A 26,806-nucleotide genomic window follows, 5' to 3' on the forward strand; every position below is an offset into this window, starting at 1 on the left:
ACAGCCTCGCTCATCTTTGTACTCCTATCAAGATATGTAGTATCTATCTTATGCCAGGAATTCAGTAAATGTTGAACTAAGATTTGTGAGGAGTACAGATGCCAGCCAAAGCAGAAAGAGTGCATTTGCCTTGGATTATGCTCAGGGCTGTGCTACTAATAGCGTTGATCTTGGACTAATTAACTTCTATTTATGCTTTATTTCCATCAACTATAAAATTAGAGTATCTTACTAACATTTAAGGTGCTTTATGCTCTAAAAATATTGATTGATTGATGTCATGTGTATCCGCAAATAACTTGTGTGCAAATAACTAAGTACCTCAAAGATGGGGGACTATGTCTTTTTTATTCATGTTGTATCCTTGGTGCTTAGCGAAATACTTGGTTATCATTAAATGTTTATTGTATGAATGAATGAATAAAAAAACCTCTTGTCCATTTCATTCATATTGTGCACAAAAATTGCAAAACCATTACCAGGAATGGCCCTATGTGTTTCTGATGATGATTTGGAAATGCACATGGGCTCAATAAACTCTTCTGTGTTATTCTGTCACCATGATAAATAATTCATAAGGTGCCTAATTGCATATGACATTCTGCTTAATAATCCTCTAAGTAACTAGTGCATTTTATTAGGAAATGAAAGGCTAAAGATATATTGTGTGGAAAATTATCCATCATTCTTTTGATTTTATTAATCTTTTGACCTCTCTTACAAGCAAATTTCATTGTGTGTAGTTTAATATAGTATAGAGATAAGAATTACAAGGGCAGTTGAATCAACTTAGACTTCTTTCTTCGTTCAAAAACCTCTTTGACCTGTATTACCTTAAGAGGTGCTAAAATGTACTCAGCCCAACTCATCCACTTCAGCCTTACAACTGTGTTGTGAGTCTACCTTACTGCGTTCCCAAACTTTCCATGTGTTGTTTCTGGTCTGATTTAGATGTGAATCTACTGAACAAATGTCTTGCATACTTTCTTTCAAACATCACTTATTACATCATATTGTAATTAGTTTTTCATTTTATTTCCCTTAATAGTGTAATCTACTTTCTGGTTTAGACAGCCTCACTCATCTTTGTATTCCTATCAAGATATGTAGTATCTGTCTTATGGTACATTGTTAGCACTCAATAAGCAGAAATAAATAAAATATAGCATTTCAACAAATAAATTAAAGGTATTTTAAATAAATAGAAATCTGATCACCTTTAGTAACCATAGTTACTAGAACAAACCAGTTCTTAATTGATGAATAGAAGCTTCTCGGTCAAGAACAGCAGGACTCAGCTAGAAAAAAGTAAGAATAAAAGAGTAATGTATACAGATACCTTGTAAAGTAAATGCTTAGGAATAGGATTGGATAATTTGGCAAGTTGAGTTTGGTTATGGACCTTGTATTTACAGGTTTGTGAAAGATTCATTGCAACATTTGAACAGTGGGCCTTTGGTTTAGAGGACTAAGTTGTGGCTCTTTTTTTTTTTTTTTTTTACATGGGCAGGCATCGGGAATTGAACCTGGGTCTCTGGCATGGCAGGCGAGAACGCTGCCACTGAGTCACCATTGCCCGAGTTGTGGCTCTTTTGAGGCATTTCCCCTACTGATGCAATTTGTTCAGTCTCCAAATATTAGAATATAGATTATTCTATAAATTTAAACTCTAGTTAATGACTAAAGTTTAGTAAACTTTAAACGACTAGATGGGTTTCCTCACTGGGATCAAGTTTGAAATTCCTTTTTGGTTAGCATGATATTGTCACCGCTTTCCTTTTATTGCCCTCTCAACCGGTTGTCTTCTGTCTTAGTTTCTTAGGGTGCTATAATGAATTATCACAAACTGGGTGGCTTAAAACCACAGAAATGTGTTGCCTCACAGTTCTGGAGGCTAGAAGTCTGAAATCAAGGTATTGGCAGGACCCTGTTCCCTCTGAAACCTGTAGGGGAGAATGCTTCCTTGCTTCTGTCAACTTCTCTGCTATTTTGCTGGCAATCCTTGGTACTCTTGGATTGTAGCTGCAGTACTTTCTGCCTCCATTGTCACATGGCATTCTCCCCTGTGTCTTTCTGTGTCCAAATTTCTTCTTATGAGGATACCAGTCATATTGGATTAGGGTCCACCGTAATCCAGTTTGGCCTCATTTTAACTAATCACATTTTGAAAGGTCCCATTTCCAAATAAGGTTGTATTCACGGACCTGGGATTAGAATCTCAACATAGTTTAGGGAGGATACAGTTCAACCCGTGGTACCCTCTAAACTTTACATAGCTGTGTCTTCTGATGAGTCCAGCCTGTAGAGTTAGGTTTGCTTCACTACTTGAGCCAGTTTTGTCAGGGGCTTAAGAAAGAAAGAATATCAGCTATCTCAGTCCTAGCATTGTGGAGTAGGGAAAGAATTGATTTGGAATTGTCATACTGATCATCAGATTTGAGATTTAACATACCCTAGGCCCTTATTTAGCTTGGGAGCTATGTTATTTCTGCTTGTCATGCTCTTCATGGAGTTAACCTGCTTTACATCCTTCCCTGGTTGCCCTCCAGAACTGGGACATTGCTTGGAAATCCAATATATTTTTCTGACTAGATCTCTTGGAATTATGATGCATGTACTCCCATATGACTTCTGAATTATTACTAGCTGCTTGGATTCTCTTGCAACATACATAATTTGTTAGTTGGGAACTCCTGGAACATTGTATAGGAATAATGATTGAATTATCTTCTGACCATGGACAGAAATTATGATTTACAATGTGATTGTGTCCATGGCACTTATTTGAACTAGTGTGAGTTCCAACAAGTGTCCTTTTGATACTGTTACAGATATTTTGTCTCCCTTCACTCAAGCCAGGCTCTGCAATTGGATTAGTTTATTTTAGCCTCAAACCAGAAACCATAATGTAGCATTTGGAATGGTCTTGGCTCATCTCTTCTCTCCTTGCTGGTTCTCTGTTTTCTCAGAGTCCTGGCCTGTCACTTGTTCAAGAAGTATCTCAAAATGACCAGCATAGTGGAAAATACAGGGTTTCAAAGCAGAAAGCCTGAATTCAGGTCCTTGCTTGCTACTTCTATTTGTGTCACCTTTGTGAGGCACTATAATCTGTTAAATCTGTTTCCACATCTTATAAAATAAAAACATCTTTTCTGAGTAGATTGATGATTAAATGAGAATGCATATGAAAAAGCTTTGAGAATGACTGTAAAGCACTGTGTGGATGTTAATTTTATTGTCATTTTTGCTCCTTCCTCAACTAAAGAAATTGCAAATGATCATTGTGGCTTGGAGTAAAGTCTTGAATTGACCCTGGCAGATCTTTCAGCTGCTTTGGCTTTTGAATGACTGGCTTTGCTGATGGAGGTCACAGGGAGAGACTTGGAAAGACTGTTGATAGATTTTTCCATGTTTTAACAGAAGCTCCCTTCCTCAAGGACAGAGAGCATGTTTATTTTCTACTGTACCGTGCTTAGAGTGCTGTCTACCTGATCAAATTAATTGATGACTTTAATTAACATGACCACCTCAGTAGAGTGATCCCTCACTTTTAACTAGAATGAATCTATTTTAAATTAAATTGGCTGAAATAATTTTCTAAGTCAGTTTATTTCAGTAGCCAGGAAGATAATTTAATCATTTTTCCTACAAAATGTACATTCTGGCTTGATATATGTCATCTTCACATTTCAGGTGTGGGCTCGGTTTATAGAAGTTCTTTTCTGAGCTTCTCCTAGGACCAAACCTCTTTAGAGTATAACTTTGGACTATTCAACTGTGTGTCTTCTAGTACTTACCCAATTTTGCTGACTAACCTTACTGATCTACTTGCCATTTTGTCCTAAAAGATTGCATGCTATCATTGCCTCAAGTGGTGTCAATCAAGTTGCTCAAATGAATGATGTTCATAAAGGACCAGAATTATTTTGACAAAGAATGAGTTATATAAAACATTAGCCACTTAAGAGAATATTCAAAATAAAAATTAATGTCTTCACAGTCTTATATACTATGTAGCCAGTAATTATAATTAGTATTGTAAAAGAATATATTTGAAATTTTCTTAAAGGAACTCAAATTAAAAATTTATATTGGGTTTTTGTTTTCATTTAAAAAAAATTATTTTAAAACATCATTTGGATTTTTAAACCTCACTACTTCTTATCAATATTTTGAGCGGCTATAAAATATGCCTCTTAGCCCATACTTACCCTAATCTTAGAAGAGTCAAGAGATTTAATATAGTTCTTTCCACTAAATAATTTATGGGAGCAAGGCAGCTAGAGGTTTTTCTTTTGTATATATCTTTTCTGAGATGTATAAAATATGTGTGGTATATTTTCCCTGATACCTTTGCTTATGCACTGGAGCATTGACGGTTCCATATACTGTAAAAGTATTTGAATGAGTATATTTAAGCATAATTTGTTGTATGAAGTCTTTTTGTGTTTCTATTTTTTATGCTTAATTGAAAAATTTAAATTGTAGCAGGTTTATTGTAGCAAGTTAAAGATATCTGTTTATTGTAGCAGATTAAAAAATATTTCAGGTGGTACTTTTATAGTATTGTTATGAATATTTAACAACGTTCCTGCTAGTTTGATGCTCAGGAGTGTTGCAAATAATTAGAGATGTAGGTTATGGATACCTGTTATATGAGTTTGGAAAAACTTGAATTTTGATAATAGGAAGGGCATCAGATATTTTATGATTCCACATCATGCTTAGATTTTAAGGATTCTATGGCCTAGTATCATCTGTATGGAGCTCAGACTGTTTAGAAAATGGTGGCGTCATTTGTACAGATTCAATAACTGGTTAATGTAGTTGTTAATTGGGCATGACTAGTTTTCTCACAAAGTACAGTCAGGACTTCAGAGGCAGTGTAAGCTAGCTATGTCTAATTCTTGAAAAATATTAATAAATAATAAATATATTTATAATAAATATTAATAAATACGTCCCTTCAGAATTTCTACATTTTCCAGTTTTGAAGATATTGTTAACTTCTATTTTATAGCCTTAAGGTTGCCTATAACATTTCTGTTTGTGAGGTCAATGCATTTTACTTTGTGACAATGAGTAATGATGGTCAAGTTATAAACAAGTGACTCCTAGGGAATACAAATTTTATCTGAAAATTATATGTTAGCTAAAAGAAAATATCTTCATTTTGGTTTTACTGTAAGGATTATTTCAAGTTCCTTCATGTAATCATTTGGACAACACCATTCTTATTCAGACTATTAACAGGTTTTAAAATGATTTGCTGCTTTTTCCCAAGTGGTAGTTCACAGCACATTTGTCATCCATTGTTATTTCAGATATTGTTGAAAACCTGATTGCCAGAGGTAATTCACCTACCATACCTGAAGCAATTGATAGAATCTTCACAGACATTGAAAATATCAACAGGGAGTCTATGGCTGAAATACAGGATGCTCATGTGGGTACAAAAATAACTTTGTTTATGATAACTTTAATGATTTAAGTAAAGTATATATTACAAATTGTCTTTACTATTAACCATTGCTAAACATACAGAAATTTATTTTTGTATTATTCAAGTATGATGGCATATTTAGGGAAATTGGGGTTTTAGAAACTAAAATACATGGAAATATATTGCTTAATTTAAAAAAATTTATTAGAGAAGTTTTGGGTTTACAGAATAATCATGCATAAAATATAGTATTCCCCTACACCTCCCCACCAACAACACTTGCATTGGTGAGGAAAATTTATTACAATTGATAACACTTTTTTTGTTAATGCTACTTTTTTTAAGCAGTAATTACATGCTACAATTGTTGAAAGATTTTTAAAGTAGTACCATTAACTACCGTCCATAGTTTATGTATTTTTTCCCCATATTACCAGCCTGTTATTATTTTTTTCAAGCATCTCTTTCTTTTATAACTCATCTGCTCATACACTGGATAAAGGGGATGTCAGCTACAAGGTTTTTATAATCACATGGTCGTAAGATGAAGGCTGTTGGTTATATAATCATTATCAAAGATCAAAGCTGCTAGATTACAATTCAGCAATTTCAGATATTTCCTTCTGACTGTTCTGATACACTAGAAACTAAAAAGAAATATCTATATAATGAGTCAGTAGTCATAATCATTTATTAAATCCTAACTTCTCAGTTACATCTCCTCCCTCTCATTTGATCATTCTCTCAATCTTCCGAGGTATCTGGGCAATGACCATTCTAACTTCTTCATGCTGGAGAAGGGTATCAACATTATGGGGTAGAAGAATGAAACTGGTTGATGTTCTTGGAGAGAACTGATACATCTGGGTTTCAGGGCTTATCTGGCATAGGAACCATCTGGAGGCCTTAAGTTTCTAAAAAAGATTAAACTTAATAGGTAAAACTTTTAAAGAGTCTTAGTTAGAATTTGCTTAATTTTAATATTTGTTATTTAACCTCTCTGAGCTTCAGTTTTCTCATGTGTTAAAGAAGGATACTAATACCACCTTTTTGGATTGTGTATATCAAATGATATAACATATGTAGAGGTGTAAAGTAGTTATTTAGTTATCAGAAGCCTTCAGATAGTGGTGTTTGGGGGAATAATTTTTCTAATGTTTAAATGAAGGTCTGTCACTTCCTTAATTTGGAAATTGCCTTGAGGTTCTGAAACACTTTGGGGAACATTTACCTTGGGAAAATCCTCCTATTTTGTTTACTGCACATATGGAAAGGAGAAGAAAGCTTACTGTCTCTCTCTCTGATTTAATATAATACCTTTATTGAGATTTCATTCATACACCATGCAATTCACCTTTCAATGGTTTTTCATATATTCACAGTGCACTCATCACTACAATTAACTTTAGAACATTTTTATAACCTCAAAAGAAACCCTACTCCCATTTGTATTCATTTTCCACCCTCCCCTCCTGTCCTCCCCCAGCCCCAGGCAACCACTAATTTACTTACTGTCTCTATGGATTTCCCTTTCTGGACATTTCAAACAAATGGACTCATACAATATGTGATGTTTTTATGTGATCAGCTTTTCTCACTTACCATGTTTTCAAGGTTTGTCTGTATTATAGCGTGTATCAGTATTTTGTTCATTTTTATTGCTGAATAATGTTCCACTGTTATAGCACATTTTGTTTATTCATCATCAGTTAATGGACATTTGGATTGTTTTCATTCTTTGGCTATTATGAATGATGCTGATATGAACATTTCTGTACAGGTTTTTATGTTTTTATTTCTCTTGGGTGTATATCTGGGAGTGGAATTGTTGGGTCATATGGTAGCTCCTTCTAACCTTTTGAGGAACTTCCAGACTGTTTTCCAAGGCAGCTTCCCCTTTTACATTTCTACTAGGAGTGTATGGGAGTTTAAATTTCTCCATATCTCTGCCAACACTTGTTATTATCTGTCCTTTTAATTATGGCCATCCTAGTGGGTGTGAAGTATTATCCCATTGTGGTTTTGATTTGCATTTCCCTTATGCCTAATGATGTTGAGCATCTTTTCATTTGCTTATTGACCTTTTGAATTACTTCTTTGAAGAAATTTCTGTTTAAGTTTTAGCCTGTTGTTTAATTGGGCTATTTGTCCTTTTTTAATTGAGTAATGAAAGTTCTTTATATATTTTAGATATAATTCCCTTATAAGATTTGTTTTCTTTCTAAGAATCCTAATCTTCATATTATTTAGTTCTGTTTGCTGCATACATTTACTGTTTTTATCATTACTCATTTACATGCACCTTGCACAAAACCTGGCAGTGTTAGCTGTACAAAACTTATTTGTTGAATGAATAAGCATTTTGTCACTATGAAATGGTTATAATCATCACTCATCTTACATTCTTCTTTCTAACACAACATGGAAAATAAAAAAATATTTTAAAACAAAAAGTAACATAACTTTAAAGAAAGTTTGAAAATATAGAGAAAATTCCCATAATCACAACATTCCAGTGCAACTATCATTTTAATGTATTTTCTTCAGAAATTTCCATATTAAAATTTTACACAGCCATAATTTTAGTATACATGCAGTGATTTTGGTGTCATAAATGGCAACCTCTTCTTGCTCTTGTGACACTTATGTAGGTAGTGGAAAAGCTTAGCCTACCTATAAGTATGCCTAAAAGTTCCTTCTGGAGGACCTCTTTTGTTGCTCAGATGTGGCTTCTCTGTCTTTAAGCCCAGCTCTGCAAGTGAAATCATTGCCCTCCCCACTACATGGGACATGACATCCAGGGGTGAAAGTTTCCCTGGTGGCGTGGGAAATGACTCCCAGGGATGAACCTGGCCTGGCACTGTGGGAACAGCCATGCCATTCTGACTGAAAGGAAGAAAAGAAGTGTAACAAATAAGGTATTGGTGGCTGAGAGAGTTCAAATAGAGTTGAGAGGCTACTGTGGGGTCACTTGTATGCAAGCTTCCATTAGACATTGCTGCCTATCATAGCTTTCCAAACCCCAACCAAATACAATCCTACCAATCCTAAAGAACACCTAGGGCATTATATAAATTCTTCAAAGGTTCCGTGCCCTAGGGTATCTTTCTAGAAACATACAACCGCCAGATGGGTCCCTGGACCAGAAAACTCCTGAAGTACAGAGGAGCTGGCCTCTCCAGAACATCAGCTAGTTTCCATCTCCCTACCCCATATTATTGACAGCCCCTTCCAACATGAAAACGTTAGAATGGGCATAGCCCAAATACCCCTAAAGAGTGGGAGAAAGATCAAAGGTGATGGTGGAGTTATGCAAAGAAGGTAGGGTTTAACAAATGAATATGATTGCTGAATCATTACATTGACATTTCTTTTAGTCTTCAGTATCTTAGAGCAGCTAGAAATAAAAACCTGAAATGGTGGAATTGTAACCAATACCAAACTCTGAAATCTGTTCTACAATCAATTGTTGTGATATGCTTTGAAATTTATTGCTATTCTGTATATATATTATGTTTCGCAAAAAAGAAAAAAAAGTTGATTGTGATGATAAATGTACAGCTATGTGACAATATTGTGAACCATTGATTGTACATTTTGAATGGTTACATGGTATGTGAATATGCAATGTATATCAATGAAAAATAAACAAAACAACAAAACAAGGCAACTTGTTCTCTTTTCCATATTTTATTATAAAAATTTTCAAGCAGAAATGTTGAAAGAATTTTACAGTGGCAATCTATGTACAAACTACCTGGACTCTACAATTGTTAACATTTAAAAAAAATGTGGCAGCATACATATACAACGTAAAATTTCCCATTTTAGCCATAATCACAGTTCAGTGATATTGCATTATTGATATTATGCTACCACCATCATTTCCATTGCCCAAACTTTGACATCACCCCAAACAGAAATTCTGTAGCCATTAAGTACTAACTCCCCATTACCAACCCCCACCAGCCCATAGTAACTTGTAATCTACTTTCTGTCTCTATTGTATTTGCTTCTTCAAGGTATTTCATATAAGTGAAATCATAGAATATCTGTCCACTAGATTCTGGTATATTTCACTCAACATGATGTCTTCAAGGTTCATTCAGGTTATGGCATGTATCAGAACTTCATTATTTTTTAAGGCTAGTATTTCACTGTATTGATATAACACAGTTTGTTTATCCGTTCATCTGTGGATGGACACCTTTTGCCTATTGTAAATAATGCTGTATGAACACTGGTGTACAGTAATCTGTTTGAGTCTCTGTTTTCAATTCTTTCGGGTGTATTCCTAGAAGTGAGTTTGCCAGATCATATGATAATTCTGTGTTTAATTTCTGAGGAACCTTTGAAGTACTTTCCACAGCAGCTGCACTGTTTTATATTCCCACAAGCAATGCTTGAGGGTTCTTATTTCTCCACATGCTTGCCAACACTTATTTCTGTTTTTTTTTTTAAATAATAATCATCTTAGTATTTGTGAAGTGCTATCTCATTGTGGAGCATTTTGTTTTGATTACTGTAGTTTTATAGGGTTTACAAATCAGAAAAGGAAATTCCTCCACTTTGTTCTTCATTTTCAAGGTATTTTTGACTATTCAGTTTCCCTTGCCTTCCATATGAATTTGACAATTGGCTTTTCCATTTCTGAGAAAAGACTGTTGGAATTTTGATAAGGATTGCATTGAATCTGTAGATTGCTTTGGGTAGTAGTGAAATCTTAATATAATTCAGTCTTCCAGATCATGAACATGGGATGTCTTTACATTTCAACACATCTATAATTTCTTTCAGCAGTGTTTTGTAGTTTCCAGTATACAAGTACTTTACATCCTTGGTTAAATTTATTAATATATGTTATTTCTTTTAGGTACTATTGTAAATGAAATTGTTTTCTTGATTTCCTTTCCCAATTGTTCATTACTGGTTTATGGAAACAACTGATTTTGGAGTATTGCTCTTGTACCTTGAAATACTGCTCAATTCCTTTTTTAACTCTAGTAGACTTCTTGTGGATTCTTTGGGGTTTTCTCTATGTAGGGTCATTTCACTGCAAATAGAGATAGTCTTGCTTCTTCCTTTCCAATTCTGATCCCTTTCATTTCTTTTTCTTGCCTAATTGCTCTGACTCGAGCTCCCAGTAGTGTCGAATAGCATTAGTTAAAGTGGGCATCCTTGACTTGATCCTGATATTAGGAGAAAAACTTTTAGGCTTTCATTACTGAATGTGATGTTAGCTATAGTTTTTTCATATGTGTCATTTGTTGATGAAGTTATTTTCTATTCCTAATTTTCTGAGTGTTTTTATTTAATAAGGTGCTGGATTTTGTTAAATGCCTTTTCTGTGTCAATTGAGATGAGCGTGTGGCTTTTTTCTTCATTTTTTATGTGTTTTTGATGAAAAAATCAAATAATACTTCATATGAAAGCATCATTGGATCAACTGTGGCATGGAGATTTTATGTAAGAAGGATGGAGATAAACCTGAGAATTAGCCCCAGAATAGTTAATGAAGTATCAGCCAAGATAAATGAATCTCTTTAGAGGGAGGTGTTATCAGGAAAAAAGTGTAGTACTGTAGATGAGAAAAGTGACACTAGAGAAAAGACTTAAAACTAAAATATAAAATACAATTTTGTACCATCATTATGCATAAGTTGGGTTCTTTTGGTTTATCCAGTTTAGTATTCCTCTTAGTCAGATTATAACTTCCATTATAATTGCCATAGCACACTGGGAGATTTATGTCAAGACTATGCCATATTGGTCTCAGGCAATATTACCATCTAGGACTAATCATTTCCTTCCAGAGGTCTCTTGCCAGAAACCAACTACCCCCAATTATGGATGTTTTGTTCTTCATTGTATACTTGAGACGCTATGATCTCGATTTATTTTTGCATCCAGTTGACTGGGTTCCACCTGTTAGAAAGTTAAACCTCCAAAGAAGCTATTAGAAACTTTGTCCTCTGGCCCCCAGAATAAAACTTAGCAAAACAACAGATCTTATTATTTGAATGTTTATCCTTTATTTAACACTTTGGCAGTAATAATGTTATATAAGGCATGACCTTTGATATCAAGGAAACTAGTAGAAATAAGAATATCAATTAAAACAAAGGATAAATGATACAAAGTGGTATAATTGCTAAATAGTGTGAAATTTAAGATAGGAATTCAAAGAGAGATCAAGGTAGATGATACTGGCTGCTGAAAGTCTCATGGTTGGAGCTGGTGCTACTGAATTGGATTTGAGTTACATGAAGACAAAGGGAAGAGGTGTATCAGATGAAGTCAACAGTATGAACTAAGGTACATAAATAGGAATGAACAAGGTGTGTTCAAGGGACAGTGAGATAACCACTATAACAGTGGGTAAGCTGTTTTTTAGGGGAAAGGTAGAATGGGACAAGATTACAGAGAACCTGTAAATGACCCATAATAATTACATAAGCATAAAACATGCAAGAAAGAAAATGTCATTGGAGATAGACGATATTTTAACTGGCTAAGGAAATGTTTCTCTTTCTTCAGATTGAAGAAATGGCGATAAACCTGTGGAACTGGGCAGTTACCAAGAGAGTAGGTTTGATTATAAGTGAAGAACAGAAAGCTAAATGTATGTATTCATTTTGTGTCTCATATTATAAGGAGTATTCTTATACATTAGGTTGTATTCTTAAAGTGTAAATAATGTTTTGATAAGTTATTAGATAGAGATTTTTTCAAAGAAAACCAAGCAAAACAAACAAGAAATATTGGTTTCTCAAGCGAGTAGCTTTTCCTCAGTTTTGTGACTTTTCAGGGGCTACTTCCTTACTAATAAAAGTTTAAAAGCATCGCTGTAAGAGAGAGGCTGTTAAAGATGATTAAAAGAAGGGAAAAGAGAACTTTAGGTAACTTTTAAGGCATGGGTTATTTGTTTACCCTGGAGAAGAAACAATCAGAAACTTCAGGATTCCAAGGAACCATCAAATAGTAGTTTCCCCTCGTCATTAATAATAGAATGAAAGGTATCGCCAATATGAGGTATTTAGATTTAAAAAATGAAAAATAATAATTTCATCTTGAGGTGGGTTGATAAACATTGGAATGAGTTACTAAGAAAAATTATAAAAGTTATTTCACCTGGGAGAGCAAGCAACAAGAACAACATAGCAAAAACCCCAAACCCAAAACTATACTCATTTTGGATGATTTAAATGTGGTCTATTGTCAAGCAAGTTGTTGTACTTGAGCTAAATGGGCCAGTTTAGTGTTCTGACAGTTGTGGATTTTTAGCAAGCATAGTGACAATAGAAACATTTATGGAAAGTTTATCACCCCATTATAAAGGATATTGAGGTAACCAACAAAGTGAACCTCTGAACTGCTTGACTTTGTAAAGACAAAGGACTTTTGTCTGTGTATTAGTTAGTGTTCTCCAGAGAAACCTGGAGAGAGAGAAAAAGAAGGGGAAGAGAGAGGAGGGGAGGGGCTGGGGGTGGGGAAGGAAAAATTTGTTATTATAGGGAATTGGCTTACATGACCAAGGGGTCTGGCAAGTCCGAACTCTGTAGGGAGACCACAAGCTGAAAGCAACAATAAAACCAATGTTGAAGTCCTCCGTCTGAGTTCCCCAGGGAAAGCTGGCTAGCTAGAAATTCCAGAAAGAACCAATGCTGAAGTTGAAGCAGAAACTCTTCTTCTGACCTCTGAAACCCTCAGTCTGGCTTTTAAGACCTCTAACTACTTGAATGAAGAGACTTTTCAAATTGCTGAGGGCAATTTCTTTTGTTGATCGTAGATGCAATCCACTGATTATACATGTGTCTATGTATGGAATAATTTCACAGTAATAAGCTGACCAGTGCTTGAACAAGCAACGGAACACTATAAACTAGCTAGGTTGACACATGAAATTATCCATCACAGTCTGTGTGTACCAAATTGAATTTGTTGCAAAGTATTCCTTTTTATGATTATAAACCAAAATGTTAATAACTTCAGGGTACGTATAGAGTAATTATTGGTTAATATAGTCAATGATATACTTACTCATGACTCTACTCCTCTATTAGGATGTTTAGAGAACAGTTATATTCCTTTAACTTTCAGATAGATGTTGCTATTACTCCTGGGAGCCTTAGATTCTGTAGTTATGGGGAGAGAAGAGTTAGAAATTTATCTGTGAGAGGAAATTTAGTATACAGGTGAACTGGGTATACTAAAATGTATTAATTCTAAATTACCATTCTATCATCAAGGAATGTTGCTCCAGATGTTTTTCAATGTTTATCGAATAGTGAGGATACGGTAGATGAAGGGATATGGTACCGAAGCCCCGGGACTTCTCCAAATCTACTGTCTCTGTGCATAGCAATTCTTAATCAGATTTTTGGGTGCTTTTATGTGCACTTTTATATATACTGGTGAATAGGATGTAGTGCGGGAAATCCCTGATTCAAAAGAGTTTTGTTCCAAAAATATGTTGATTGGAAGAAACCTTGTCTTCTTAAAAACAAATTCAGTGTGCATGGATTATGGTATGTGATGAAAAGTTATCAAGATGTATAAGCTTCAATTTTAGATTATTGGAAGAATAATATACAATAAACAGAAATAAGAAAATTGGAAGATAAAGAACTAACTAGTAAATTTCCATTTTAGACTTGTTGCATTTAAGGTGACAATAAGTTTGGAGTTGTGAGACAGGAGCTTATGAGAAAGATAAGGGTTGGACCTATAGATATGACAATTATTCACATAGTGATTTTTGAAGCCACAAGAGTATTTGACTTCTGGGAAGGAGAAGATATAGAGCAGTGTTTCTTACATATTGAAATAAATCAGAACTACCCATTGTGCCTGTTAAAAATACAGATACTCAGGCCATACCATTGTAGGTCTTGATTCAGTAGATTTAGGATGAAATCTGAGCATCTTTATAATTTGAAAAAATTTCTTGGGAATTCTCATGCACACCAAATTTTAAGAACCACTGGTGTTGAACAAGAATGGCGTCGTGAGATTTTAATCTTGAATTTTCTAGTTAGGAACTGGGGCGGTGGGGGTGGAGGGGTGGGGAGGAAAGAACAAGGATAGGAACAGTCAAAAAAATTCTGGAGGAGACTCATTACTCATTTATTGAGTATATATTGCTTATAGTCATAGCATGTCATACCATATTACGGCAGACAGTAGGAGAAAGGGACAAGGTAAGACTCCTGAACAAAGATGCCAGGCATATATGCTTGAGGATCTGAGAAGGAAGGGGATAAAACTAACTAAATAAAAAAAAATTAATTAATAAATGCCACAACACTAGGTGTTGTCTAAAGTCAATCCAAATATCATGTTGTGGGCACTAGAACAGAGTAAAGCAGATATTCAAAGGAGTTAGTCAGTAACCACCTAACCAAGATGTCTATTAATATAGAAGGGTCAAGAACAGACTGGTAAGAAGACAAGGACAGAGCAACAGCAACAAAGAAAACATCTTTACATTGGAGTAGCATTCAGTTTCTGCCTCAGCCACATTTGACCTGGTGATAAATATCAACAGCTGGATCATGAATGTAAGGGTGGGAGCAAAGTTCTTAGAATGAGACATGTCCCACACAGGAAAACTGCTCAATGCTAACCAGGATAGTGTGAGGCCAAGGGAGTAGGCTGATTCAAAAAAGGGTGTGATAATCATTGTGAAATGTTGCTCAGAAGTCAGGGAAAGTGATTTGGAGGGCTGCCCTTTAAGTATTGTGGTAAAGTTGCAAAACAGATTGTAGGAGGTTAATGAAATTACTGAGTAGCAAGGAAACAAAGATAGCAGGTAGACCATTCAATTCACAAAGATTGGGAATGAAAGGAAGATGAGAAAGGGGGATGGAAGCTTGAAAGCACCTTAGAATCAGTTGAAGTTTTTCAAGGAGGGGGGAGGGTTATGTTTGAAGGTAGTTTGGAAGGAGTAAGTTCTGGGAGGTAGCGAAGAAATCTTTGAAGAGGGGAAATAATTGAGAGATTGGGAACCTTGAGAATACCAACGAATTAGTGAACTTTGGAAAAAAGGAGGGCAACATCTTCGAAACTGGAAATGCAAGTCAATAAATGACCAGAAATTATCTTACTGGAAGTTTTTTCAGAAACACATTAACCTTGTTAAGGAATGAATAAATGTAACATTTTATTATGGGTAATAAAAATCTGACCACTTCAGTTACCCTATAATTTAAACTGGGAAATTCTTCTCTTTTTCCATAGACTATTATTCAGAAAGAGTATTAGCATAGATAGAATGGCTGCTGAGATCTAACATAAAGGTGACTGGTTCTATGTGAAGTCACCTTTAAAAAATTTAGATATGTTTTATAATGAAAGAAGCTACAGAAATAAAGAAGATAACTTATTCAAATGTTCCTATTTTCAGTGGAAAATGAATGGTATAATGAAGATGTCTGCATTTTCTAAGTTATACTTTAGGAACTATTGTCATCTACAGAAAAGAGTGAATTTAGAAAATTTCACATTTTAGGAGAAAAATCTAAAACTGGCCTGATGTCCAGAGATTATGTAAGATGTTGATAGCTTTAAGATTCCATTCTACCTACAATTATGCTGTTGTATCAAATGGAACGAGTATCTTAAATTTCAGTGCCCATGTATTCATTTCTAGTATATAGCAACACAATTGACATTTGTATCTTTATCTTGTTTTCTGCAACTTTACAGACTTCACTTATTTTAGTATTTACTTTTGAAAATTGTTTTATAAAAGTCCTTTAAAATACTTAATTTTAACAGTTACAAAACTTGCTTTACCTCAGCCCTCATTTTTCTTTATAGGTATACATAAAAGGAAAACTAATGTTTTGTGTTTACGGGTATCTAATTACTATTTTGCAGTAAAACATGTTGCTTGTAAGCTGATGTGTATGTGTGAAAGCTCAGCTCCTTCAGAAGAAGCTATTCGAAGACAGATTTTGGTAAGTCTTAATTAATTGAGGAGAAAGTACAGATGCAATGAGATAATGGTTCTTCCTATGCAGATGGTAGAAGTTAGAGTAAATTTGGAAGGGGTTGACTCCTTTAGTGCTGTCCATGTACCTTTTACCATAGGGATATCTACTACAGTTAGAGGTCTCAGCAGTACTATAGTTGTCATTACAGAGGTTCAGTGGACTAGATATTAAATTTATAATTCAGGATTTATTATTTATTTTTTGCTTTCACCACCTCTAACTTGTTAGAGTAACAATTTCCCCATTTAGAAAAAGGGAACAATATTATTTAGTCTTAAAAGAGGTTTCTGAATATTAACTAATGGAAATTCTGAACATTTAGCAAGTATGAAAAACTACAGGATTAGAAGTCTGAAGACCTAGGTTTGAATCCAAGCCCTGCAAATTATTAGCTGTGTGACACTGGAAGATCATTTAGTCTTCTCAGTTGTAAAACAGGAATAATAATATCTACCTTATGAAAATAGATGGTATATGGGTAAAAATACAATCAATGTAAGCTAGGGTCTATAGACAACACTAACATTGTAATATGCCTCCACTGAATGTAACAAAGGCATTATGCCAAAACTAAATATCAACAGGCGGGGGCATTGGGAAAAGGGTATGGATTCTTTGTGGAAGAAAACGAAATGTCTTCAGATAGAGTATGGTGGCGAAAGCATGTCTATACACTTAGGCTGGATTGTATGATGGGTAATAAAACTGTTTAAAAAATGGTCAGAGTGGTGTGACAGTGGCTCAGTGGCAGAATTCTCGCCTGCTATGCTGGAGACCCGGGTTTGATTCCTGGTGCCTGCCCATGCCAAAAAAAAAAAAAAAAAAAAAAAAAAGATGTCTGAGAGAAACAAGTGCTAGAGAAATGTGGACAGTACCTATTCACTATCAGTACGGAAATGAGAGGTACAGTCCCTTGGAGAGCACTGTGGTGGTTCTACAGGAGGCTACGGGTGGGTTTGCCATATGATCCTGAAACCTTATTGCTCAGTGTATACCTGAGGGAACTGAGTGAGGGAACATGAATGGACATTTGCACACTGGTGTTTCTGGTGGCAGTGATCGTGATCCACAATGATCCACAATGAATGGAGGTGGCCTAAGGGTACAATGGACTTCTGAGCCACTGCAAGACGGAATGAAGTTGGGAGGCATGCAACTAGATGAATGAACCTTAAGAGCTGTATGTTGAATGAACTATCAGGAACAAAAAGACAAATATTATCATGCCTTAATTATATGGACTAACTATAATATGAAAATTAGGTGAATTAACGTCTAGAGCGTGGGTTATCAGGTTAGGGCTTATTGAAAAGGGTCCTAGATTGTAAGCTCTTACAGCAGTTAGATATATTCAGAAGATGTAATTGTTAATTCTAAATTCTGAGATACTGAGCTGTTTGTATATAACCTGGTCTTTCCCAGAAACTTCGGGTATTTATGTGACTCCTGAGACTCAGAGTTAGAACTCTGAGGCTATGAAAATCAGCACTGCCCCATACAAGAACTGTTTAAAAAGTGGAAAAAGTGATTAGACATCGAGTAGACATGAATGAAGCTGATCTGGATAGGACTAAGGTTTATCAGAAGACTGGGTAAAGAATGATACGGTCCATGTTTTAAAACTTCAACTTCTGTGTGAGACTAAAAGGGAGAGATGTTTATGTGGTACAAAATTAATATTTTGGATAGTGCATTTCACAATTTAATTTGTGTAGTTAGTTTAGTTAACACCATAGGTACATGGAATCTTGAATAGGGCATGAGATTTTATTTTATTTATTTATTTTTTTAATTTTATTTTTTAATACCAAAAAACACCAAACAAATGCAGACATTCTTATTTTGATCATTCCATTCTACATATATAATCAGTGATTCACAGTATCATCACATAGTTGCATATTCATCATCATGATCATTTCTTGGAACATTTGCATCTATTCAGAAAAAGAAATAAGATGAAAACAGAAAAAAAAATTATATACACCATACCCCTTACCCCTCCATTTCATTGATCACTAGCATTTCAAACCAAATTTATTTTAACATTTGTTCCTCCTATTATTTATTTTTATTCCATATGTTCTACTCGTCTGTTGACAAGATGGATAAAAGGAGCATCAGACACAAGGTTTTCACAATCACACAGTCACATTGTGAAAGCTGTATCATTATTCAATCATCTTCAAGAAACATGGCTACTGGAACACAGCTCTACATTTTCAGGCGGTTCCCTCCAGCCTCTCCATTACATCTTGAATAACAAGGTGATATCTACTTAATGCGTAAGAATAACCTCCAGGATAACCTCTCGACTCTATTTGGAATCTCTCAGCCATTGACACTTTGTCTCATTTCACTCTTCCCCTTTTGGTCGAGAAAGTTTTCTCAGTCCCTTGATGCTGAGTCTCAGCTCATTCCAGGATTTCTGCCCCATGCTGCCAGGAAGGTCCAAATCCCCGGAAGTCAAGTCCCATGTGGACAGGGGGAGGGTAGTGAGTTTGCTTGCTGTGTTGGTTGGAGACAGAGGCCACATCCGAGCAACAAAAGAGGTCTGGCTGGGGGTGACTCCTAGGTCTAATTTTAAGTAGGCTTAACCTAACCTTTGTGGGGTTAAGTTTCATATGAACAAACCCCAAGACTGAGGGCTCAGCCTATAGCTTTGGTTGTCCACACTGCTTGTGAGAATATCAAGAATTTAACTTGGGGAAGTTGAATTTCCCCCATTCTCATCATTCCCTGAAGGGGACTTTAGGGCATGAGATTTTAGTGGTTTGTCCAGGTTAGTGTGATGCTTCAATAAATCCTAGAGGGATTTGGACAATGAATAAAGAAGTATTTGCAAAGTCCCCTTGGGGGAATGGAGATGGGGGCAATATTCAACTTCTTGATTTGGAGAATTTCTGATATTCTAGCAAGCAGTGGGCACAAACAAATCAATAGGCCAGGTCTTTGATCTTGGGGATCGCCTCTATGAAACTTATTCCTGAAGGGATAGGCTAAGCGTATTTAAGATTAGGCCTAGGAGTCACCTCCAGAGAACCTTTCTAAGCAGACACAGCAAGTATACTCACTGCCCTCTCCCTCTACATGGGACATGGCTCCCAGGGGTGTAAGCCTCCCTGGCAACGTGGGACAGAAATCCCGGGATGAGCCGAGACCTGGCATCAAGGGATTGAGAAAACCTTCTTGACCAAAAGGGGTAAGAGTGAAATGAGACAAAATAGAGTGTCAGTGGCTGAGAGATTTCAAACAGAGTCGAGAGGTTATCCTGGAGGTTATTCTTACACAATATATAGATATCCACTTTTTAGTTATAGTGTATTGGAGTGGCTCGAGGGAAGTACCTGAACTGTAGAGCTTATGTTCCAGTACCTTTGTTTTTTGAAGATGATTGTATAATGATATAGCTTTTACAATGTGACTATGATTATGAAAACCTTGTGTCTGATGCTCCTTTTATCCAGCATATAGACAGATGAGTAAAAAACTATGGATAAAATATAAATAAATAATAGGGGGGATATGGGGAAAAGTGTATTTGGTAGATGGAAATACTAGTGGTCAATGAGAGGGAGGGGTCAAGGGGTATAGTATGTATGAGTTTTTTCTTTTTTCTTTCTTTTTCTGGAGTGATGCAAATGTTCAAAAAAATAATCATGGTGATAAATACACAACTATGTGATGATATTGTGAGCCATTGATTGTATACCATGTATGGAATTTTTATATGTTAAGAATTCTTGTATGTTTTTATGTTATTTTATTAATAAAAATCTTTTAAAAAAGATTCCTTTCCCTTGTTGAATCATTATATTGATATTTATTTTAGTCTCAAGTATCTTGGAGCAGCTAGAAGTAAAAGCCTAAAATTGTGGAATTGTAACCCATGCTAAACTATGAAATATGTTCTATAACTCATTGTTGTGATGTACTTTGAAATTTATTGCTTTTTTGTATATATGTTATTTTTCACAAAAAAGTCAATTGTGATAAATGCACAGCTATATGATGATATTGTGAACAATTGATTGTACACATTGGATGATTGCATGTTATGTGAATATATGATATATATATATATATCAATAATAAATATTAAAAAAATTCCATTATGTGTATATACCACAGTTCCCCCTTCTATTCTTCAGTTGATGTACCCTTAGCCCACCTCCATTCATTGAGATCACCAACACTTCTGCCACACAAACCAGTATGCAAATGTCCATTCCTGTCCCTGCTCTCCATTCTTCCAAGTTTACACCTAAGTACAGGGTTTCAGGATCATATGGCAACCCTACACCTGGCCTCTTATAGAGCCACCACACTGCCTTCCAGAGGCGCTGCACCACTGTAGTTTCCTACCAACAGTGACTAGGTACATCTCCACCTTATCTCTAACACTTGTATCTCTCTGTTCTTTTTTTTTTGAATGGGCAGGCACTGGAAATCAAAACCGGGTCTCCAGCATGGCAGGCGAGAATTCTGGCGCTGAGCCACTCTTGCCTGCCCTCTCTGTTCATTTTTTTTTTATTTAGCTTTTTTTAAAAAACTTTTTTGTATTAATTAAAAAGAATTAACAAACAAAACATTGATATCATTCCATTCTACATATACAATCATACAATCAGTAATTCTTAATATCATCACATAGTTGCATATTCATCATTTCTTAGAACATCTGCATCGATTTAGAAAAAGAAATAAAAAGACAACAGAAAAAGAAATAAAATGATAATAAAGAAAAAAAAAGATTATATATACCATACCCCTTACCCCTCGCTTTCATTTACCACTAGCATTTCAAACTAAATTTATTTTAACATTTGTTCCCCCTATTATTTATTTTTATTCCATATGTTCTACTCTTCTGTTGATATAGTAGTTAAAAGGACCATCAGACACAAGGTTTTCACATACACAGAGTCTCATTGTGAAAGCTATATCATTGTTCAATCATCACCAAGAAACATGGCTACTGGAACACAGCTCTACATTTTCAGGCAGTTCCCTCCAGCCTCTCCACTACATCTTGAACAACAAGGTGATATCTACTTAATGCATAAGAATAACCTCCAGAATAACCTCTCGACTCTGTTTGGAATCTCTGAGCCATTGACACTTAGTCTCATTTCACTCTTCCTCCTTTGGTCGAGAAGGTTCTCTCAATCCCTTGATGTTAATTCTCAGCTCATTCTAGGGTTTTTCTCAGTCCCTTGATGCTGAGTCTCAGCTCATTCCAGGATCTCTGTCCCACGTTGCCAGGAAGGTCCACACCCCTGGGAGTCATGTCACTCGCAGAGAGGGCGAGGGTGGTGAGACTGCTCGTCATGTTGGCTGAAGAGAGAGGCCACATCTGAGCAACAAAAGAGGTTCTCTTGGGGGTGACTCTTAGGCCTAAATTTTAAGTAGACTTGACCTATCCTTTGTGGGGTTAAGTTTCATATGAACAAACCCCAAGACTGGGGGCTCAGCCTATAGCTTTGGTTGTCCACACTGCTTGTGAGAATATCAAGAATTCAACTTGGGGAAGTTGAATTTCTCCCCGCTCTCACCATTCCCCGAAGGAGGCTTGCAAATACTTTTCCAGTCACTCTGGGATTCATCAGGGCATCACTCTGGACAAACCAATAAAATCTCATGTCCTACCTGAGATTCCAAGTACTTATGACATTCAATCAAACTATCTACATGAGTGACATTAGGAAATGCTCTAGTCAAAATATAAATTTTGTAACAAATAAACTTTTTTGGCTTTAGTCTCACATATAAGGTGACATTTTAAAGTATTAATTATCATCTATTTTCAGCACCCTGCAATAATGACATTCCTTTGTTCTTCCTCATGCAAAAACATTTTTAAAATTTGTACGTTGTACATTTCACTATTATTATACACTCTAGGCATTCCTGCATTATACCATCTCGATCTTTACCATCTATCTTTCTTTCTGATTTCATTTATGTCCCCAGCCCTCCTCCCTCTATCATTCTCACATGCAGCTTCATTCAGTGTTTTAACATAATTACATTACAGTTAGGTAGTATTGTGCTGTCCATTTCTGAGTTTTTGTATCCAGTCCTGTTGCACAGTCTGTATCCCTTCAGCTCCAATTACCCAATATCTTACCCTATTTCTATCTCCTGATGATCTCTGTTACCAATGACATATTCCAAGTTTATTCACTAATGTCAGTTCATATCAGTGAGACCACACAGTATTTGTCCTTTAGTTTTTGGCTAGTCGCACTCAGCATAATGTTCTCAAGGTCCATCCATATTGTTTCATACTTCAAAAGTTTATTCTGTCTTAAAGCTGCATAATATTCCATTGTATGTATATATCACAGTTTGTTTAGCCACTCATCTGTTGATGGACATTTTGGCTGTTTCCATCTCTTTGCAATTGTAAATAATGCTGCTATAAATATTGGGGTGCAAGTGTCCATTTGTGGCTTTGCCCTTAAGTCCTCTGAGTAGATACCTAGCAATGGTATTGCTGGGTCATATGGCAATTCTATATTCATCTTTTTGAGGAACCACCAACCTGCCTTCCACAGTGATTGCACCATTTGACATTCCCACCAACAGTGAATAAGTGTGCCTCTTTCTCCACATCCTCTCCAGCACTTGTCATTTTCTGTTTTGTTGATAATGATCATTCTGGTGGGTGTGAGATAATATCTCATGTGGTTTTGATTTGCATTTCTCTAATGACCAGGGACATTGAGCATCTCTTCATGTGCCTTTTGGCCATTTGTACTTCCTCTTCTGAGAAGTGTCTGTTCAAGTCTTTTTCCCATTTTGTAATTGGGTTGGCTGTCTTTTTGTTGTTGAGTTGAACAATCTCTTTATAAATTCTGGATACTAGACCTTTATCTGATATGTCATTTCCAAATAGTGTCTCCATTGTGTAGGCTGTCTTTTTACTTTCTTGATGAAGTTCTTTGATGCACAAAAGTGTTTAATTTTGAAGAGCTCCCATTTATTTTTTTCTTTCTTCAGTGCTCTTGCTTTAGGTGTAATGTCCAAAAACTGCCTCCAATTGTAAGTTTCATAAGATATCTCCCTACATTTTCCTCTAACTGTTTTATGGTCTTAGACCTAATGTTTAGATCTTTGATCCATTTTGAGTTAACTTTTGTATAGGGTGTGAGATACGGGTCCTCTTTCATTCTTTTGCATATGGATATCCAGTTCTCTAGGCACCATTTATTGAAGAGACTGTTCTGTCCCAAATGAGTTGGCTTGACTGCCTTATCAAAGATCAAATGTTCATAGATGAGAGGGTCTATATCTGAGCACTCTCTTCGATTCTATTGGTCAATATATCTATCTTTATGCCAGTACCATGCTGTTTTGACCACTGTGGCTTCATAATATGCCTTAAAGTCAGGCAGAGTGAGACCTCCAGCTTCGTTGTTTTTCCTCAAGATACTTTTAGCAATTCGGGGCACCCTGCCCTTCCAGATCAATTTGCTTATTGGTTTTTCTATTTCTGAAAAGTAAGTTGTTGGGATTTTGATTGGTATTGTGTTGAATCTGTAAATAAGTTTAGGTAGAATTGACATCTTAACTAAATTTAGTCTTCCAATCCATGAACATGGTATGCCCTTCCATCTATTTAGGTCTTCTGTGATTTCTTTTAACAGTTTCTTGTGGTTTTCTTTGTATAGGTCTTTTGTCTCTTTAGTTAAATTTATTCCTAAGTATTTTATTCTTTTAGTTGCATTTGTAAATGGAATTCGTTTCTTGATTTCCCCCTGAGCTTGTTCATTACTAGTGTATAGAAACACTACAGATTTTTGAATGTTGATCTTGTAACCTGCCACTTTGCTGTACTCGTTTATTAGATCTAGTCGTTTTGCTGTGGATTTTTCAGGGATTTTGACGTATAGTATCATATCATCTGCAAACAGTGATAGTTTTACTTCTTCCTTTCCAATTTTGATGCCTTGTATTTCTTTTTCTTGTCTAATTGCTCTGGCTAGAACTTCCAACATGATGTTGAATAACAGTGGTGATAGTGGACATCCTTGTCTTGTTCCTGATCTTAGGGGGAAAGTTTTCAGTTTTTCCCCATTGAGGATGATATTAGCTGTGGGTTTTTCATATATTCCCTTTATCATTTTAAGGAAGTTCCCTTTTATTCCTATCCTTTGAAGTATTTTCTACAGGAAAGGGTGTTGAATCTTGTCAAATGCCTTGTCTGCATCAGTTGAGATGATCATGTGATTTTTCTGCTTTGATTTGTTGATATGGTGTATTAGATTAATTGATTTTCTTATGTTGAACCATCCTTGCATATCTGGGATGAATCCTACTTGGTCATGATGTATAATTCTTTTAATGTGTTGCTGGATTCGATTTGTTAGAATGTTGTTGAGGATTTTTGCATCTATATTCATTAGAGAGATTGGTCTTTAGTTTTTTTTTTTGTAATATCTTTGCCTGGTTTCGGTATGAGGGTGATGTTGGCTTCATAGAATGAATTAGGTGGCTTTCCCTCCACTTCAATTTTTTTGAAGAGTTTGAGCAGGATTGGTACTAATTCTTTCTGGAATGTTTGGTAGAATTCACATGTGAAGCCGTCTGGTCCTGGACTTTTCTTTTTGGGAAGCTTTTGAATGACTGATTCAATTTCTTTACTTGTGATTGGTTTGTTGAGGTCATCTATTTCTTCTTGAGTCAAAGTTGGTTGTTCATGCCTTTCTAGGAACTTGTCCATTTCATCTACATTGTTGTATTTATTAGCACAAAGGTGTTCATAGTATCCTGTTATTACCTCCTTTATTTCTGTGGGGTCAGTGGTTATGTCTCCTCTTTCATTTCTGATCTTATTTATTTGCATCCTCTCTCTTCTTCTTGTCAATCTTGCTAAGGGCCCATCAATCTTATTGGTTTTCTCATAGAACCAACTCCTGGTTTTATTGATTTTCTCTATTGTTTTCATGTTCTCAATTTCATTAATTTCTGCTCTAATCTTTGTTATTTCTTTCCTTTTGCTTGCTTTGGGGTTAGTTTGCTGTTCATTCTCCAGTTCTTCCAAGTGGACGGTTAATTCCTGAATTTTTGCCCTTTCTTCTTTTTTGATATAGACATTTAGGGCAATAAATTTCCATCTTAGCACTGCCTTTGCTGCATCCCATAAATTTTGATATGCTGTGTTTTCATTTTCATTCGCCTCGAGATATTTACTGATTTCTCTTGTAATTTCTTCCTTGACCCACTGGTTGTTTACGAGTGTGTTGTTGAGCCTCCACGTATTTGTGAATTTTCTGGCAGTCTGCCTATTATTGATTTCCAACTTCATTCCTTTATGATCTGAGAAAGTGTTGTGTATGATTTCGATCTTTTTTAATTTGTTGAGACTTGCTTTGTGACCCAGCATATGGTCTATCTTTGAGAATGATCCATGAGCACTTGAGAAAAAGGTGTATCCTGCTGTTGTGGGGTGTAATGTCCTATAAATGTCTCTTAATTCTTGCTCATTTATTGTAATATTCAAATTCTCTGTTTCTTTATTGATCCCCTGTCTAGATGTTGTGTCCATTGATGAGAGTGGGGAATTGATGTCTCCAACTATTATGGTATATGTGTCTATTTCCCTTTTCAGTATTTGCAGTGTTTGCCTCATGTATTTTGGGGCACTCTGGTTCGGTGCATAAATATTTATGATTGTTATGTCTTCATGTTAAATTGTTCCTTTTATTAGTACATAGTATCCTTCTTTGTCTCTTTTACTGTTTTACATTTGAAATCTAATTTGTTGGATATTAGTATAGCTACTCCTGCTCTTTTCTGGTTGTTATTTGCATGAAATATCTTTTCCCAACCTTTCACTTTCAGCCTATGTTTATCTTTGCGTCTAAGATGTGTTTTCTGTAGACAGCATATAGAAGGATCCTGTTTTTTAATCCATTCTGCCAGTCTATGTCTTTTGATTGGGGCATTCACTCCATTAACATTTAGTGTTATTACTGTTTGGGTAATACTTTCCCCTACCATTTTGCCTTTTGTATTATTTTATATGTCATATCTAATTTTCCTTCTTTCTTTTTTTTTGAATTAAAAAATCCTATCCATTTAATGAGTTTTTTATTTAGATAAGCAATAATCACTGTGAAGCATAATTTCATTGTTGTAAACTGCAGTTAGTAATACAGCAAAATGTTGTTTCAAGAGCATCAATGTTGAAGCTTTTCTGTACAAGTTCAAATTAACCAGCTGTGTCCTTTGAGCAAGTTGCTAACTCTTTATGGAATCATTTTCCTCATCTCTGAAATAAGGATCATGATAAAACCTACTTCATAAGGTTACTGCAATGACCAAATAGGGTAACAAAAATAAAACCCTTAGAATAGTG

General features: G+C 35.5%; 1 protein-coding gene across 3 annotated transcripts in view; it reads left to right on the forward strand.

Moving 5' to 3' along the window:
* Positions 1–26,806, forward strand: part of TEX11 (testis expressed 11) — a 483,245-nt gene that overhangs the window by 8,280 nt on the left and 448,159 nt on the right. For all 3 annotated transcript variants that reach the window (XM_077147058.1, XM_077147060.1, XM_077147059.1), the window contains exons 3-5: positions 5,325–5,446; positions 11,981–12,065; positions 16,325–16,404. In XM_077147058.1, the coding sequence (XP_077003173.1) occupies positions 5,325–5,446; positions 11,981–12,065; positions 16,325–16,404 (287 nt within the window). The remainder of the gene's footprint in view (positions 1–5,324; positions 5,447–11,980; positions 12,066–16,324; positions 16,405–26,806) is intronic.

This window comes from Tamandua tetradactyla, chromosome X, assembly GCF_023851605.1.
Source record: "Tamandua tetradactyla isolate mTamTet1 chromosome X, mTamTet1.pri, whole genome shotgun sequence".
Lineage (NCBI taxonomy): Eukaryota > Metazoa > Chordata > Mammalia > Pilosa > Myrmecophagidae > Tamandua > Tamandua tetradactyla.